Source organism: Macaca mulatta, chromosome 15 (assembly GCF_049350105.2).
Source record: "Macaca mulatta isolate MMU2019108-1 chromosome 15, T2T-MMU8v2.0, whole genome shotgun sequence".
NCBI classification, from domain to species: domain Eukaryota; kingdom Metazoa; phylum Chordata; class Mammalia; order Primates; family Cercopithecidae; genus Macaca; species Macaca mulatta.
In genome coordinates this window covers 37,652,673-37,668,410 of record NC_133420.1, presented here as the reverse complement: position 1 = coordinate 37,668,410, position 15,738 = coordinate 37,652,673, and the positions used below count along the sequence as shown (strand labels likewise).

Sequence of the window (15,738 nt, the reverse complement as noted above, 5' to 3'; positions counted from 1 at the left end):
CATTTTGAAAGGAAATTGGATTAAAATATAAATATTTATGACTTTTTCTCCAGCATATTTCCCCTCCCCGAATTGTACTATACATGGAGAGAATCGGTAATAAATACACTTGCCAGCCATTTTTTCCCTCTTGTATCCTGAAGCGTAATAGGCATTTCCAATGGAAAAGACTCAACTCTGTAAGAACTGTATTTTTCATTTTGAAAAATCAGATCAATATTTACAGCTTCAAGAAGAACAAGGAGAAATGCTCCTCTCAATACTAAACATACATAAATTCCAAAGAGTCACCATAATTTCCATACAAATTCATCCCACACACCCCCACCGCCCTATTTTTTTAAGATAATGACTGAACAATTCTAAAGTACATTTTCTATATCTCCAAGGTGATTTAGGTGGTACAAAAAAAAAACAACTGCATGTTCTTCCCAAGAGGTCAGAGAAGCCAATGAGGAAATTATGTAAATCATGCAGGCAGTGTCTGTGTTAGGGAAAAAGGCTCTGGTGTTCATGAAAGTGACCTGGGAGTAGATATGAATCTCTAACTACTCACACCAACTGCCTCCAATTACATCACAAAGATAAACACCAAAGAGAATTGGGTTCAAAAACCAGCTCTCCCACATACTTGCTGTGTGATCTCAGGTAGTTGTTAAACCTCTCCGAGCCTGAGCTTCCCAATCGATAAAATAGGGATAACCACCGTCCCATCAAAGAGCTGTCGTGAGTCACTGTCAAACGCTTGTTCCATCACAGGAAGCTCAGAAATAAATGTTGGCTCCCTCCTCCCTGCCCTTGCCCTCCACAGTGCCGCCCCCACCACTATCTCCCCACGGGGCTTCCTGTCACTCTCAATGAAAGCTGAAAAAAATCATGTATCATATTCTTAGACAACAACAAAGCCCGTTATTTACTAAATGCCAGGCTCTGAGCAAGGAGCTTCATTCGTATTATCTCCCATCTGCAGCCAACCCTAAAAAGTTATATCCCGAGACAGTAGAGTATAGCAGTTTAGAATACAGGTCTGAAGCCAGACTACCTGATATTTACTGCCTGTGTGCCCCTAAGCAAGTGACTTAGCCACTCTGTGCCCGTTTCATCATCTGTTTAAAACAAGAAAGAAAGAAAAAGGATGACAGAAGTATTCACCTCACAGAGGTTTACTGAAAAGATTACCTTCATGTCTATAAAGAGCTTAGGAGGATGTCTCACACAATGAAATGGTAAGCCCACAATAAATTGTTAATACTACAGTTATTATTACAATTACTGCTGCAAACCAGGTATCACTGTCCTTATTTTACAGATGATGAAGCAGAGGCTCAGAGTAAGCAAATACCTTATCCTAGGTGATAAGGCTAGTAAGTGACAGAGCAGAGATTTGTCACCCCAACACACGGGAAAGCACTTACAGGGAAAAACAAATGACCCAGTAAGTTAGATCTCATAATTACACTTTAGCTAAAATTCAGAATTTGTGATCAGGAGAACCTTCTTGTGGTTCTAGTTCTACCAATTCTGACCTATACTAAGTTTCTAACCCTCTCCAAGCCTGTTTAAAACACAGGTATTTTGGGCCTAATAGCTACATACCCCTAAAAGGACAATTTAAGGGCTGATGTGAACATCATAAATGGAAAATTGTAAACTGCAAAAACAGTGCCTGCTCTTTGTATCCAAAAGCGCTTCTGGTGCCATTTCTCTCTATATCTAAAAAGAACCAGTTTCAGGTAGAGAAACTGTGATAAAACAACAGATATCAAAGACCAAGAATTAAATAGTATTACTTAATACTAGCTTAAAATAGATAAGGAGACAGGATTTTTTAGCCAGGAAACATCCTGACTCCCATCACAGTGATAGGAAATACCTAACTGAGAATAAATAGAAGGAGAAGTGACATGCAGTGCCTAATAGAGAAAAGACATTCTATGAGCACTGGCAGGATGGTTGGAGGGAAGCCGGATACCAGGTACCAGAGCTGGATGGACACGTGGTAGCCTAAAGGTCAGAGTCTGGTTCCAGGCTTAACTAATGTGAGGTAAGTCATTTCCCTTCTCTGGCCTTCAGCTTCCACATCTTTAAAATAATGGAGCTAAACTAGACAATAAGCAGAGTGCTGCTATAGAAAGAGCATGGGCTTTAAAATCAGCATAGTTAAACCCAGGATTAAACCTATTAGTATTAGGTTAGGCCTATTAAATGAGTTAGTACTTCTCTCTGTATTTCAGTGACCTTATACAGAAATGAAGACCACAATGGCCAGTTTGCAGGGTAAAGGTGTTATAAACTATACATGTAAAATGCCTGAAATGGGGCTACAATCCAGGAGATGCTCAATAAGGGTGGCTGTTGTTTCTCCTGAAACTGACGGTCTACGAAAAAAGAAACAAAACTGTGCCCGCCTGTTATTAACCCACTGTAAGAAATACACTGCCCTCAGGATTTCCAGACTTGCCTTTTCTAAAAGGAGTATTCTTTTGGTTAGGAGATCTTCCACCTGCTGCACCTTCTTTCGAGCATCTTCTTTTACCCGCTGGATTTCAGAGCCACCAGCTTCAGCTAAGCTCTCAACTGCTTTGCTGCAAAAAGAGGCACGGGGTAAAACATGCAAGGGTGATAGTCTGATGGTCATTTCACAGCCCCAGAGAGACAAGGAATATTTGTTAGTCATTTCTCCCACAGACCTGTGCTGAGCTTCTTTTTCTTTAGCTTAATATTTATCATTCAAAAACGCAAATAAGAAAAAAGTAAGAATCATCCATAATCTTGTCACTCAGGATAACTAAGTCAACATTTTAGCATATAGCCTTTCAGACGTTTTCTACAAAAAAGAACCATTTGGTACACATCAGTGAATTGATTTTGTTACTTAATATACCATAAACATCCTTTTGTGTCAATAAAGTCTATATCATCATTTTTAAAGGCTGTATATTAACTCAATGTATGAAATGTACTATAGTTTACTAAATCAATTCTCTATTTTTAAAACATTTAAATTGTTTCTCATTTAACACATTGTATCCGACGATACTCACAAAGTTCTGAGAACAGTGCCTGGTACAAAGTAAGTATTCAATAAATGTTGGTGAAATTGTTTACTGTAATAAGCAATGTTATGATAAAAGCATCCTTGTATGTCTACTATCCAGTGACTTCCTGAGAACAGATTTCTAGAAAGGGAATAGTTGGGTCACAGGGTAAGCCCACTGCTAAGATTCTGGATAGCTACTGCCAAATTTCCCACCAGGGGGCTTCCAACAAAGTATACTTCCACCAGTGGTGCAAGGAGGGCAGAGAGCTGGTCTGACAAACCAATGTGCAAAGGAGCAGTATGCAACGAAAATAAATCTGCGGGAGTAAGGGTCTGCATACTTCATCTTCTGCCAACTGAAGGGAAAAGCATTTTAAATGCATCAGGATCAATCTGTTCACACACTAGCTACCACTTAGGGTATGAAGAGGGGAGGTTACACAAGCAACCTGTACTCTGTGTTACTCTAACATAAAACACAGAGTAAGCACTGCTAGAGCACCATGGAATATTCTCTCCACATGACGGGCAGTGGTGGGAATGGCACGCCCAAATCAGACGCAGGACTACAACCACCGATGCCAGAAGATAAACAGTGTCGGACATGACTGTATGAGCAGTCCTCATCAGATTTCTAAAATGATTGCAGGTTTCCAGAAGGCAGAATAATAAAGGAAATGCTTCCACCTAAGGCTGGTTTCTCAGAAAAACTGCAACAGAACAAATCTATTCACCACCAGCTTCCCATGCCCTACTTTAAAGATATATAAAATTTTTCCAACTGAGAGCCATGTGATCAGATACTCACATGTACAAGCCATGTGAATTTTTTTACTGAGAACAATGGAAAGTCAAGAGGACCATACTTGTTGTCCAAGTCTCAAACATGAGTCGCCTGAAAATAAATACTAATATATTTTTTCTTTTCACCAATAAAGCTTCAGAAGGCCCCAGTGTCATATCATTTTAATGGAATTCAATGTGAACAACTGGAAAGAAAGAACATGGGCTCTGAAGCTGCACAGATCTGCTTCTAAATTTTTACTCTATTATATCCTCAGTGTGACTCTGGGTGAATTATGTAGCCTCACTAAATTACCTCTCACACCTCAGTTTCCTCATGTGAAAAATGAGATGATTACCTCTCAGAATTAATGTGCTCACATATGTAGGCCTGTTCCTCTCTGATCGGAGTGCTCTGCACGCTAGTCCTTGGCCTCTGAGGCCCACACAGTGCTGGCTCCTGCTGAGCTGCTGTGAGAGGCCTCATTCTACCCTCTGCTGGGGTCTCTGCTGGCCACAGCCAAGGTGCCCATTTCCATTTCCTGATTCATGCCATTGAATGCCATCACCCCCCACTCCTGGGGCTCATTTTTGCATCGCTGTCTTGAATTCACAGTGATTCACAATCATTTCTATCACTCCTTGAGGAGCATTATACACGGCCGAAAGAATTCTGGACGAGAAGCCCTGCCTTCCCAGGCCTTGGATACAGGGTTTCTCCAGCAATGAATTTCTGCTACCTGCTCACCAAGGTTTGAGGCCTGGGCTTTACAGAGCCTCCTCTATAAAACAGATCGCCTCTGCTACCCCTTTCCCTTACCCCCCCACCCTACCTACCAGAGTGCAAATATGCTGTCTCCCTCCTATCAGCCCAGGTCTAACCTTTGTGTTTTGCTGTCTGAATCACATACATTGTCAAGAAGCTGACTATAACTTTTAACAAGTACTATGATTACTCAGTTTGTTTGAGTTTGAGTTATACCAGTAAAATATATTCCCAATAATAAATGTTCCAACTTTTCATTTATCATCTTTGTGTTTTACAGTTTCTGTGGCAATAAAATTTATACTCAGTAGTATGGTACAATTTTCCTCTACTAATGGAATTATTATTTTTGTTTGTGTTTTAAAGCTACAGAGATAAAATTTACTCACAACAATATGACTGCTTTCGTTTTTAATGTCCCCTTATTGTAACTGATAAATATAACAGTGGAAAACCAGCCAACAAATGTTTATTTCACAGCAAGGCACAGCGCGCTCTGGAGCCAGAGCAGCCGCTACACGTTTCCCCACTCCTCGAACCTCGGTTTTCTCTCCACTCAAATGGGAATACTGGCTGCCCACATAATTGATCAAATGCAATAAAACCTGTCAAGTGCCCGACGCAGGATGTCTGAGTCTCAATAAGTGTTAGCTCCCTCCCTCAACCCTTTCTTTCCTTGCAGAATCGGGGCTAACACACAAGGTGGACAGCAAGACCTGAGGAGAGGAAAGGCTGAGAGAAACTGGTTTCATCTAGCTTTCCACCCAATACAAGAAAGTCAGATTCTATAAATGCCAGCCTCATTACCCTTTCAATCCTCCATATTTCCCCTGGATTCTTTTCATTCTAATTATGGTTCTTCAGGTAAAAGCAGAGGCTTTTCCTGTGGCAGATGTCATATCCTGTCCCCATGCCCCACCAAAAATCACAACACTGAAAAGCAGAGCCAAGGGTATTATATTAACATAGGTATTTTCCATCAGCAAGTATCCACCATAGACATACTGCTGGGTGCTAGAAAGCTAGGGTTAAAGAGAAAAGCACGACCAGGCATGGTGGCTCACGCCTGTAATCCCAGCACTTTGGAAGGCCAATGCGGGTGGATTACCTGAGGTCAGGAGTTCGAGACCAGTCTGGCTAACATGGTGAAACCCTGTCTCTACTAAAAATACAAAAATTTGCCAAGCATTGTGGCGTATGCCTGTAATCCCAGCTACTCAGGAAGCTGAGGCAGAAGAATCGCTTGAACCCGGGTTGCAGTGAGCCAAGATTGTACCACTGCACTCCAGCCTGGGCAACAGAGCAAGACTCCATCTCAAAAAAAAAATAAGAGATAGGCACACCTAGCAGTTCCATGGTAGATACTGTCATTGAACAGATACATAGATATTGTGTATATACCAATATACAATTATCTACATACAAAAATTTAAAAAGAACATGGAACCTAGTGCTGAACTAGAAGTCAGGGACTTGAGTTCTAATAGCAGATGTGACCTTCTCGGCTGGGAGTCATGGCCCTTCCCTTTTCCTGGCCTATAGTCTCTCCTCTATGAAATGAGGGTATTCTTCCAGACTTTCCCAGCTCCCAGAACAATGATGGAATGTAAATGGAAAGTGTTTTATAAACTAACAAGTGTTATGCATAGAGTATTATCATTCTGTACCAGCGAAGTCCGTTAAGAGACGGACGCAGGCTAGAGGAAGCCATGCATGGTTCCAGATCTGAGGCTTTACAAAGGGCTGAGCAATGGAAGGCATTTGGGCTGGGAGGAGATGAGAGGGGAGGAGGTCTGCTGGAGCAGAGTTAGAGCAGCAAAAGCAAGAACATTTTAGCATCCATGAACTGTGTCTGGGATAGAGTTGGTAGACAGGAAGCTGGAGCAGTTTAAGAATGTTCATTGCGAACATTCTTAACAGAGCTCATGACCTTAACCCCAGACAGAAATCATCCATGACATCTCCCTTCCCATCCATCACCAAGGCCTGTTGATTCTGCTTCCCAAATGTCTGATTCACCCAGCTACTCTGTCACTCGCCTCTCACCTCAACCACTGGACTAGCTTCCTGACTGGTCTCCCAGCTTCCACTCGTGCTCTCTCCACAATCCACTTCCCACCCAGCATCCAGAATGACCTTTTCAAAAACAGAACTCTGATTGTGTCACTCGCTTAAAACCCACGACTGCTTTCCATGTGATTTTAGGATAAAGACCAAAATCTCTAGTGTTCTAGACTTCTCATATTCCCTCAGACCCATACATTCTCTTCTCTTTGAACAGTTTCTCTACCCATTCACCTGGTTAATTCCTACTTGTCTTTCAGATCTCATTTCAAATGCCACCTCCTCAGGGACACCTTCCCTGCTATACAGCCACATCTATATATTTACTCCCCTACCTGGCTGGGCGCAGCGGCTCACCCCTGTAATCCTCGTACTTTGAGAGGCTGAGATGGGTGGATCACGTGAGGCCAGGGGTTCAAGACCAGCCTGGCCAAGATGGTGAAACCCCATCTCTACTAAAAATACAAAAGTTAGCTGAGCATGGCGGCACATGCCTGTAATCCCAGCTACTCGGGAGGCTGAGGCAGGAGAATCGCCTGGACCCAGGAGGCGGAGGTTGCAGTGAGCTGAGATCACGCCACTGCACTCCAGCCTGGCAGAGTGAAACTCTGTCTCAAAAAATAATAATAATATATATTTACTCCCCTACCTATAAATTCTCATAGCTCCCTTTATTTTACTTCATAGCTCTTTCCCCGACTTTTGTTTATATATTTATTACTCCAAGTATTTTATCACCATCACTCCCACTAGAATGTGAGCCTCATGCATCTGATTGCATCACCACTACATCCCCAGGAACCTAGCCCACTGCAGCACACAAGAGCCACTTAATATATATTTCTGAATAAATGAATAAAGCTAGTCAGACCACACAAGCCTGAGCCGTTTGGGAAATATACACATATAAAGATGTGCACAAGCCTCCAAAATACTCAATCCCATGTTTTGCTATTGAGGAGGGTATGCAAGCCTTTGTGAGCTGAGGTTGCCATGTGTATGAGCTTAACTAAAAACTAGTCCAAGCCAAGACCTGCAGCAGGCAGGGCACTGAGTATGAGACAGACCAAATTCCATTACTGATCTTCAGGTTTGATAAAGTAGATTTGCCTCCCTGCCCAGAAAATAATGTACTTCAAAAAACAACAACAACATTAACAACAACTTGTTAATCTGGTGATATTTATTACTTCATTCACTTATTCATTCAGAAAACACCAAGTGTGCAAGTTCAGCATAACCCGGAGAAGCAGCCTACGCCTGGCATCCTGTAGTCTGCTGAAAGCCAACAGCAGGCCAGCTTCCAGCTGCTGGACCCGGTGGCGATGAAGGGAATTATACTGGCCTGGCCCAGAGCAGTGCAGCCGTGCCCTAAACCAAGAACTCCATGGTCCTGGCCTACCACACCCAGCAGGAACTCTACTGTCAGAACAAATGAAGCATTTCCACATAAGCTTCTGGCTGGGATCCTCAGTGAGGCAGCCCCGGGAAGTCTTATTCCACTGTCACAGAACAAAACTTAGCACACTTTGGTGTCGCCACCTTATCCACAACACCCTCTACCACTGTACCTTCCTGGCATGTTATTTTTCACAGGTGTGATGAACAGCTCACCAGTCTCTGATGGGCTCTTCGAGTAGAGGGGTGGAGGGCTCTCTTTTCAGATCTTTGGGCAGATGTTAGATTCGAAATACTTGTGTATTTCACAAGTTATTATGTAATAAATGTTTATGAATGAGTGAATAATCAACTGATTCACAGACTGTATTTGCTGAACTGTGCTTGTTGTTCAATATTTGAATAAATGAAAATACTAGTTTTCAAATGTTTTTTAAGGAGTAGAACCTCTTTCAAGCAAAATATTATGAGGGTCCCTAGTACATTTAACAGATCTTAAAGGAAAAAAAAGAAAAAGACAGTTACTCTGGCTGAAGCCCCATCCTCTGTCTCCCTGCCTCACCCACCAGGACCCCTTCAAATCACCCCAGGCTTTTACAACAATAAGAATGAACTACTGATATAATTAACAACACAGATCAATCTCACAAATACATTGTTGAGGAAACAAGCCAGACACAAAAGAAAACCTACTATATAATTCCTTGTATATACAGTTTAAAAACAGGCAGAACTAACAGTGGTCAGAACGGTAGTTATCTTTAGGGGAGAAAGGTGAGTTCTGAGACCACAAAGAGGGCTTTTGCGGGGGCTGGTACGTTCTCTTTCCTGATCTGGATGGTAGTTCCACGGGTGTGTTTGCTTGTGAACATTCACGCTGTACACTTAAGATCTGTTCATTTTTCTATAATCATGGTATATCTTAAAAGCTGGCTGAAAAGTAAATAATTAAGTAAAAACAAAAACCTCTTTGGAGTCCTCAGACTCCAGATGGAAATCAATTGTCTTAGAAAAGTGGATGGCTCTATTTCACTGACCAACCCAGTGTGGGCGACTTGCAGGCTTTCGACAGATGACGGTACTCACGAGGCTTTGATGAGCAGCCGCTCTCTCTCCTGGAGTTCCCGCTTCAGACTTTCTACTTCCACCTTGAGCTCAATGTTCTACAAGACAAGATTAAGAAAGAAAAGAAACAACGTAAAATACAGGACCTATGAATGTCAACAATGGGGAAACTGCTTCCAGCACAGACTGACTACAGGATGCTTGTAATAGGCAGATGTTAGATTCAAAAACCCTCATTAGCCTCAGGGCACAGAGAAAAGGGAATTATTAAACACTGGTGGTCTCAAAAGAAAGACCTGGATTTCGCGAGACTTGGAGCAATTATGTAAATGCTCCAAGCTTCTAACAGCCAGAGCATTCAAATATCAAGGCATAAATGTCATACAAGGAAGGCTGATTTAAAAATTGTATGCCCTCCGCCAAGCAAATTTACAAGCAATTCTGCGGTGTGTTTTTCCCATTCCAAAGCAATTACTGGTGGTTGTTTACAATCACACATGTGGTGGCTGTAGCAGTGGGAACGTGTTACAGCTTAAAAAAATAAAATAAAACATGTGGATGGAAAACAGGAGGACACATCATGGCGTGTGTCATTTCAATATAAGATTTCAGGGTTCTCACTTACAAAAAAAGCTACAACCACATGGGGCAAGCTATCTATAAGGAGAACCACAATGTTCTCCAACCAAATGTCTTCCTCTTAACTGAGTAGAACAAAGGGAGTCACACACAGCCTTGGGCTTACAACTCACGTGAGAATCCAAGACAGAATCCAGGGCAAATGGAATTCAATATGAGACAGTGGAACAGTGGCAGGCTTCTAAAACTTATGCACAAATGTATCCCAGACAGAATATTAGATGAACTCATGTAGTAGATGGGGGTTTGGGTGCATAGTTTGTGGAAGACTGCTGTAAATCTACAATTTCTTGGAAATCTCCCTTTGGTTTTTTGTTTATTTATTTAGAGGCAGAGTCTTGCTCTGCTGTTGCCCAGCCTGAAGTGCAGGGGTGCTATCATAGCTCACTGCAGGCCTCAAACTCCTGGCCTCGAGGGATCCTCCCACCTCAACCTCCTGAGTAGCTGGGACTATAGGCGTGCACTCCCTTGCCCATTTTTTTGTTTTGTTTTGTTTTGTTTTGTTTTTACAGATGGGGTCTTGCCACATTGCCCCGGCTGGTCTTGAACTTCTGGCTTCAAATGATACTCCTGCTTCAGCCTCCCAAAGCACTGGGTTTACAGCTCCTCTTTTATTTTAATAATCCATGCCAATTTTAGGTTGTACTCCATAATACACGTGTTTTTCATTTTTCGTTTTTTTGAGATGAAGTCTTGCTCTTGTCATCCAGGCTGGAGTGCAGTGGTGCGATCTCAGCTCACTGCAACCTCCACCTCCCAGGTTCAAGTGATCCTCCTGCCTCAGCCTCTGAGTAGCTAGGATTATAGTAGGCACCTGCCACCACACCGGCTAATTTTTTGTATTTTTAGTTGAGATGGGGTTTCACCATGTTGGCCAGGCTGGTCTTGAACTCCTGACCTCAAGTGATCTGCCCTCCTTGGCCTCTCAAAGTGCTGGGATTACAGGTGTGAGCTACCGCATCTGGCCACATGTGTATTATTTAAACAAAAATATTTCCAGGCCAGGCACAGCGGTTCGCACCTATAATCCTAGCAGTTTGGGAGGCGGGCGGATCACTGGAGGTCAGGAGTTCAAGACCAGCCTGGCCAACATAGCGAAACCGTCTCAACTAAAAATACAAAAATTAGCCAGGAGTGGTGGCGCTTGCCTGTAGTCCCAGGTATTTGGGAGGCTGAGGCAGAAGAATCGCCTGAACCTGAGAGGCAGAGGTTGCAGTGAGCCAAGATAGTACCACTGCACTCCAGCCTAGGTGACAGAGCGAGACTCTGTCTCGAAAAAAAAAAAATCATTTCCAGTAAGATTTACCATCTCACAGGATATGCCTCCCTCCTTTCTGGCAAGCAGCCCTGGAGAAACAAGTACTTCAGGTTGAAAAGTACAGCCATGACAGAAAGGTCATGGGTGTGTGACCAAAAGGACATGGGTTTAAATTCTGTCTCTACTCTCTACAAGAGGAGACCACAGAGTCAGTGGCTACTCACTTATTCATTCCTTCACTTCGCAGAAACTTACCAAGCACCTGTGAAGGACCGACCACAGAAGACATTGAAGTGAACAAGACATGCTAACGTGGAATACAAAACTAGAAGCACAATATTATAACTGTCCTTAGACACATAAGTCCACAGGGTGACAAAGCAATGCTTCTCCTTTCCAATCCCTCAAGTGTCAAAAACAAAACAAAAAAGCTCCCATGACATGAGGGCTTTAAGGATTAAATGAGCAAAGCCTTGGAGACAGGGCTTAAAATAGGTTATCTTCTTCACTGTCAAACAACAAGAACTAAAGAAGTCATCGATGAGGCAGAACTTTTTCTTGAAGAAAGTGATCTTTGCATAAAGGACCCTGGGTAACAGTGTATAATGTCTTCAACTGTAATTTTGTGAAAAATGCAGAAACATCCTTCAAACAGAGGATTCTTTTTCCAGCTCTCAGAAGGGTAGAGAGCTTCTATTTATGAAATGATATAATATACTCTAAGTGCTTCACTTTGTGATGAACCAACAGGCACTCCAATTTAATATATTTAAAAGAATTAATACTAACTTGTCCATTCGGCTATTTTTCTCAAGTCCAATATCTCAAGTTATAAACTCATATACATAATTGTAATTTCCAAACCAAAAGTCAGGGTACCTTCAAAGCATAAAATGGAATATTATGAAACTATAAAAAAAAGGCAGCTTAGTGCGGTGGCTCACACCTGTAAGTCCCAACACTTTAGGAAGCCAAGACAGGAGGACGGCTTGAAGCTAGAAGTTCAAGACCAGCCTTGGGCAACATAGCAAGACCCCATCTCTATAAAAAGCAAAAATTTTAAAATGCCAGGGGTGGTGGTGCATGCCTGTAGTCCCAACTACTAAGGAGACTGAGATGGGAGGATCCCTTGAGCCCAAGAGTTCAAGGTTGCAGTGAGCTATGATCATGCCACTACACTCCAGCCTGGTGACAGAGTGAGATACTGTCTCAAAAACAAAAAGAATAAAGAAATTCATTCTTAAACTACTCTTAAAGAAAGATATCCAAGATATCATTAAGTAAAGCGAGGTGCAGTGCCTCACGCCTATAATCCAAGCACTTTGAAAGGCCAAGGCAGGTGGATCACTTGAGGCCAGGAGTTCAAGACCAGCCTGGAGAACGTGGCGAAACCCCATCTCTACCAAAAATACAAAAATTAGCCAGGCGTGCTGGCATTCACATGCAATCCCAGCTAATCAGGAGGCCGAAGACAGGAATTACTTGAACCTGGGAGGCAGAGGTTGCAGTAAGCCAAGATTGTGCCACTGCACTCCAGCCTGGGCAACAGACGGAGACTCCATTGGAAGAAAAGAAAAGAAAACAGAAAAGAGAAAAGAAAAGGAAAGAAGGAAGGAAGGAAGAAAGGAAGGAAGGAAAGAAAGAAAAGAAAGAAAAAAGGAAGGAAGGAAAGGGAAGTGAAGAAAGAAGGGAAAGGAAGGAAAGAAAAGAAAAAAGAAAGGAAGGAAGGAAGGAAGGAAAGGAAAGAAAAAAGGAAGGAAGGAAAGGGAAGTGAAGAAAGAAAAGAAGGGAAAGGAAGGAAAGAAAAGAAAAAAGAAAGGAAGGAAGGAAGGAAGGAAGGAAAGAAATCATTAAGTGAAAAATATAAGGTGCAGAACAGAACATGCTTGCATTTATGTAAAAAGAGGGTTTATACACATACACACACACGCAAACACATGCTTGCTTGTAATATATATATATAAAATTCCTCTGCATAAGCAATCAATATTTATTAGATCTAGAGGACCAGGACACAAGGATGGAAGAGTCTTTTCAGTGTGTACCTCTTAGGCTTTTTGAATTCTAAACCATGTGCACCTATCCAAAAACTTACACTGAAGAAAGGGGTCATGAAATCATCTAGTCAGACAGCTGAAGTGGTATGGTACAATGAGGTTGGGAGACCTAGGCTCAAAATCCACCTCACATAGTAGCTATATGACATCAGGTGGGTTATTCATCTTCTATAAGTCTCAGTTTCTTCCCCTATAAGGTGAAGATAAACTCCATGGCATAGGACTGTCATGAGAATTACAATAAGATGCAAATGTACAGATGCCGAAGACAGTGCCTGACAGAGTTGGCAACTAGCACGTTTTGTATTCCTATCACCCAAGAGGTTCTGAGAGGCATGGCCACCATACTCACACATAAACTGCTTTAGGCTATTGGTTTTCCTCTAAAATTGTGATTGCATCACCACTCCCTTCCAGAAAAGGGGACATCCTCATTGTCTTTCCACCCCCAGAGTGAAGAAAAAAACTCTCATAGGGGACAAAGAAGCTTTTCAATTCTTGAAAAGGCTCAGAAGTACAGCACAATCCCTCTTCAAGACAAGTCAATTTAAGTTCATCTGCTGAAACTCAAGGAGAGTTCTTTTTCCTCCTTCAAAAGTTTCCACTGGTACAAACTTCAGAGAAAAGTCAGAATAATTCCCAGGCCAAGGGCTAATCTACTAGAAAAAGCCAAGAAACAGGCACTGAAATACTGTTTGTACTCAAGCCTTTTCAAGAAAGCCAAGTTCTTTTTTCAGTTTTCAGAACCAAGGTTTGTTTTCAGACAAAGACCTCCAGGTCAAGACTTCAAATGAGGATAGCCTTTTCTTCTGACAGTTACAGGCAAGCACACAGGAATACAGAAGAGTCCTATCACAGAAATACTGACAATCCTAACTTTGGGCTGCCAAACGAAGCCTCAAGAAGACGATAATTGTCAACTGACTGTGTGCTGGAGCTTTTCATCTGTCTTCTCATTTTAATTCACACAAATAACCCTATGACAAAGGGATTATCACTTAATTCTGGAAGCAAGCCCCAAGAGCTAAAACGACTTGCCTAAGTTACACAAGTCAGCTGGTAACAGAATTCAACTCCAAAACCATTCTACCATTCCACTGCCTGTTTCTAAAGAACACATAATTATAAAAACTTAATTGAGGTAAAAATGAGTGAATCCGAATTCTGATTTTTAAAAGAGAGTAAAAGACTTCCTTAAAATTAATCATGTACCCATTTGCTTAATATTAAAGTCACCCTGATATCTTTATGCTCCCCATAATCAATTGAGATTAAATGAAAGCATCTCGCTTCCTGCTAACTCTGAGATCAAATATTAATCAAATTTCTGCTTGAAATGACAATGAGAAAAGACACAAGGGACAGCAATGAGAAGTGGGCCACTCACAGTTTTGTAGATATGTTCGGCGGGGCCATGAAATTCCTGTTGCATTCTTTCCTCAAGGAAATAGATGCGCAGCTTTAGGTTAAAGTTTTCTTTCTTCAATTCAGTGATTTGCTGAAAAATATCACAGAAGGGTCATCAAAAGCAAACAAGAGACAGATAGTACATACATTAGTCCTATAGATTACGAGGCTACAAAATTGATTCAAATGTTAAATACTAGAGAAAGCCTGTTTTTGCTACCATTCTACTAACACAGAAGAATTAAGCAGTTCCCACCAGCCAAAGTCAGTACAATTTGAGCATTAAAATGAATAATGACAGGAATGAATAATGAATGAAAATGAATAATGACTGAATAAAGAAAGAATTCAAAACTCCACACTGATAAGAAGAAGAAAAGGAAAAGAAGAGGAGAATCTCAAAAGAAATCCAGTTAATAAATGTAGAATACGAGGAACAGAAAATCACTATTGTACAACCTCCATAGTAATGATTGATTCAGGTAAGAATCAGCAACACTAAAAGCATTAGATGAAAGATCACTACAGAACATAATATTCAGACAGTCTCAGACTTATTACCCCACAAATGGCTTATTAATTACAAAAGGAAAAGGTACCCTTACAATTTAGAAAACTTGCGAACACCATCTTAACCAAAAAAATTCATCTCTTATCACCATTGAAGGGATAAACTAACATCATTTTCCTCCTGAAATAAATCACTGAGAGCAAACAATTCCATCTCAAGTGCTTCTGTCTATAACCTTTAACCTGTATCTAATCAAGAGGACTCTACCAGATAAATCTAAGTTGAAAACCATTCTGCAAAACAACAGAACTGAACTCTTCAAAAATCTTAATGATAATCCTAAGGCAAAAATGTTTGGTAAATTCTCCTAAATAAACGGAGATTGAAGAGGCACAACTACTAAGTACAATAAAATCTTGAATTCTTTACAAAAACAACCATATGATGATACCTGGGGAAACTTGAATAACAACTTTTTATGAGGTAATAATATTATGATTTTACAGGAAAATGTCCTAAGAAAGAGACACATGCTAATGTACTTAAGAGTGCTGTGTCATGACGTCTGCAATTAACTCAAATGAGCAGAGACAGGAAAAAAAAGATAAAGCAAATATAGAAAACATTAATGACGAATCTAGATGAATATACATGGTTGTTCACTGTGCTATTTTGCAACTTTTCATACACTTGAAATCTGTCACAATAAAAAGTTGGGGGAAAAAAGAATATAGTAAGAAAAAGCATATT

At 41.2% G+C, this 15,738-nt stretch overlaps 1 protein-coding gene across 15 annotated transcripts in view; it reads right to left on the bottom strand.

Moving 5' to 3' along the window:
• CDK5RAP2 (CDK5 regulatory subunit associated protein 2) overlaps positions 1 to 15,738 on the bottom strand; it is a 191,452-nt gene that overhangs the window by 147,326 nt on the left and 28,388 nt on the right. For 14 of the 15 annotated variants that reach the window (XR_013405629.1, XM_015116954.3, XM_028834907.2 and 11 more), the window contains 3 exons: positions 14,458 to 14,568; positions 9,138 to 9,214; positions 2,462 to 2,585 (listed from right to left, as the gene is read on the bottom strand). Coding sequence is in view for 14 of the 15 variants with exons in the window: in XM_015116954.3 (XP_014972440.3) it covers positions 2,462 to 2,585; positions 9,138 to 9,214; positions 14,458 to 14,568 (312 nt within the window). In the remaining variant the exon portion in view is untranslated. The remainder of the gene's footprint in view (positions 1 to 2,461; positions 2,586 to 9,137; positions 9,215 to 14,457; positions 14,569 to 15,738) is intronic. The other variant, XM_077968188.1, reaches the window with a different exon arrangement.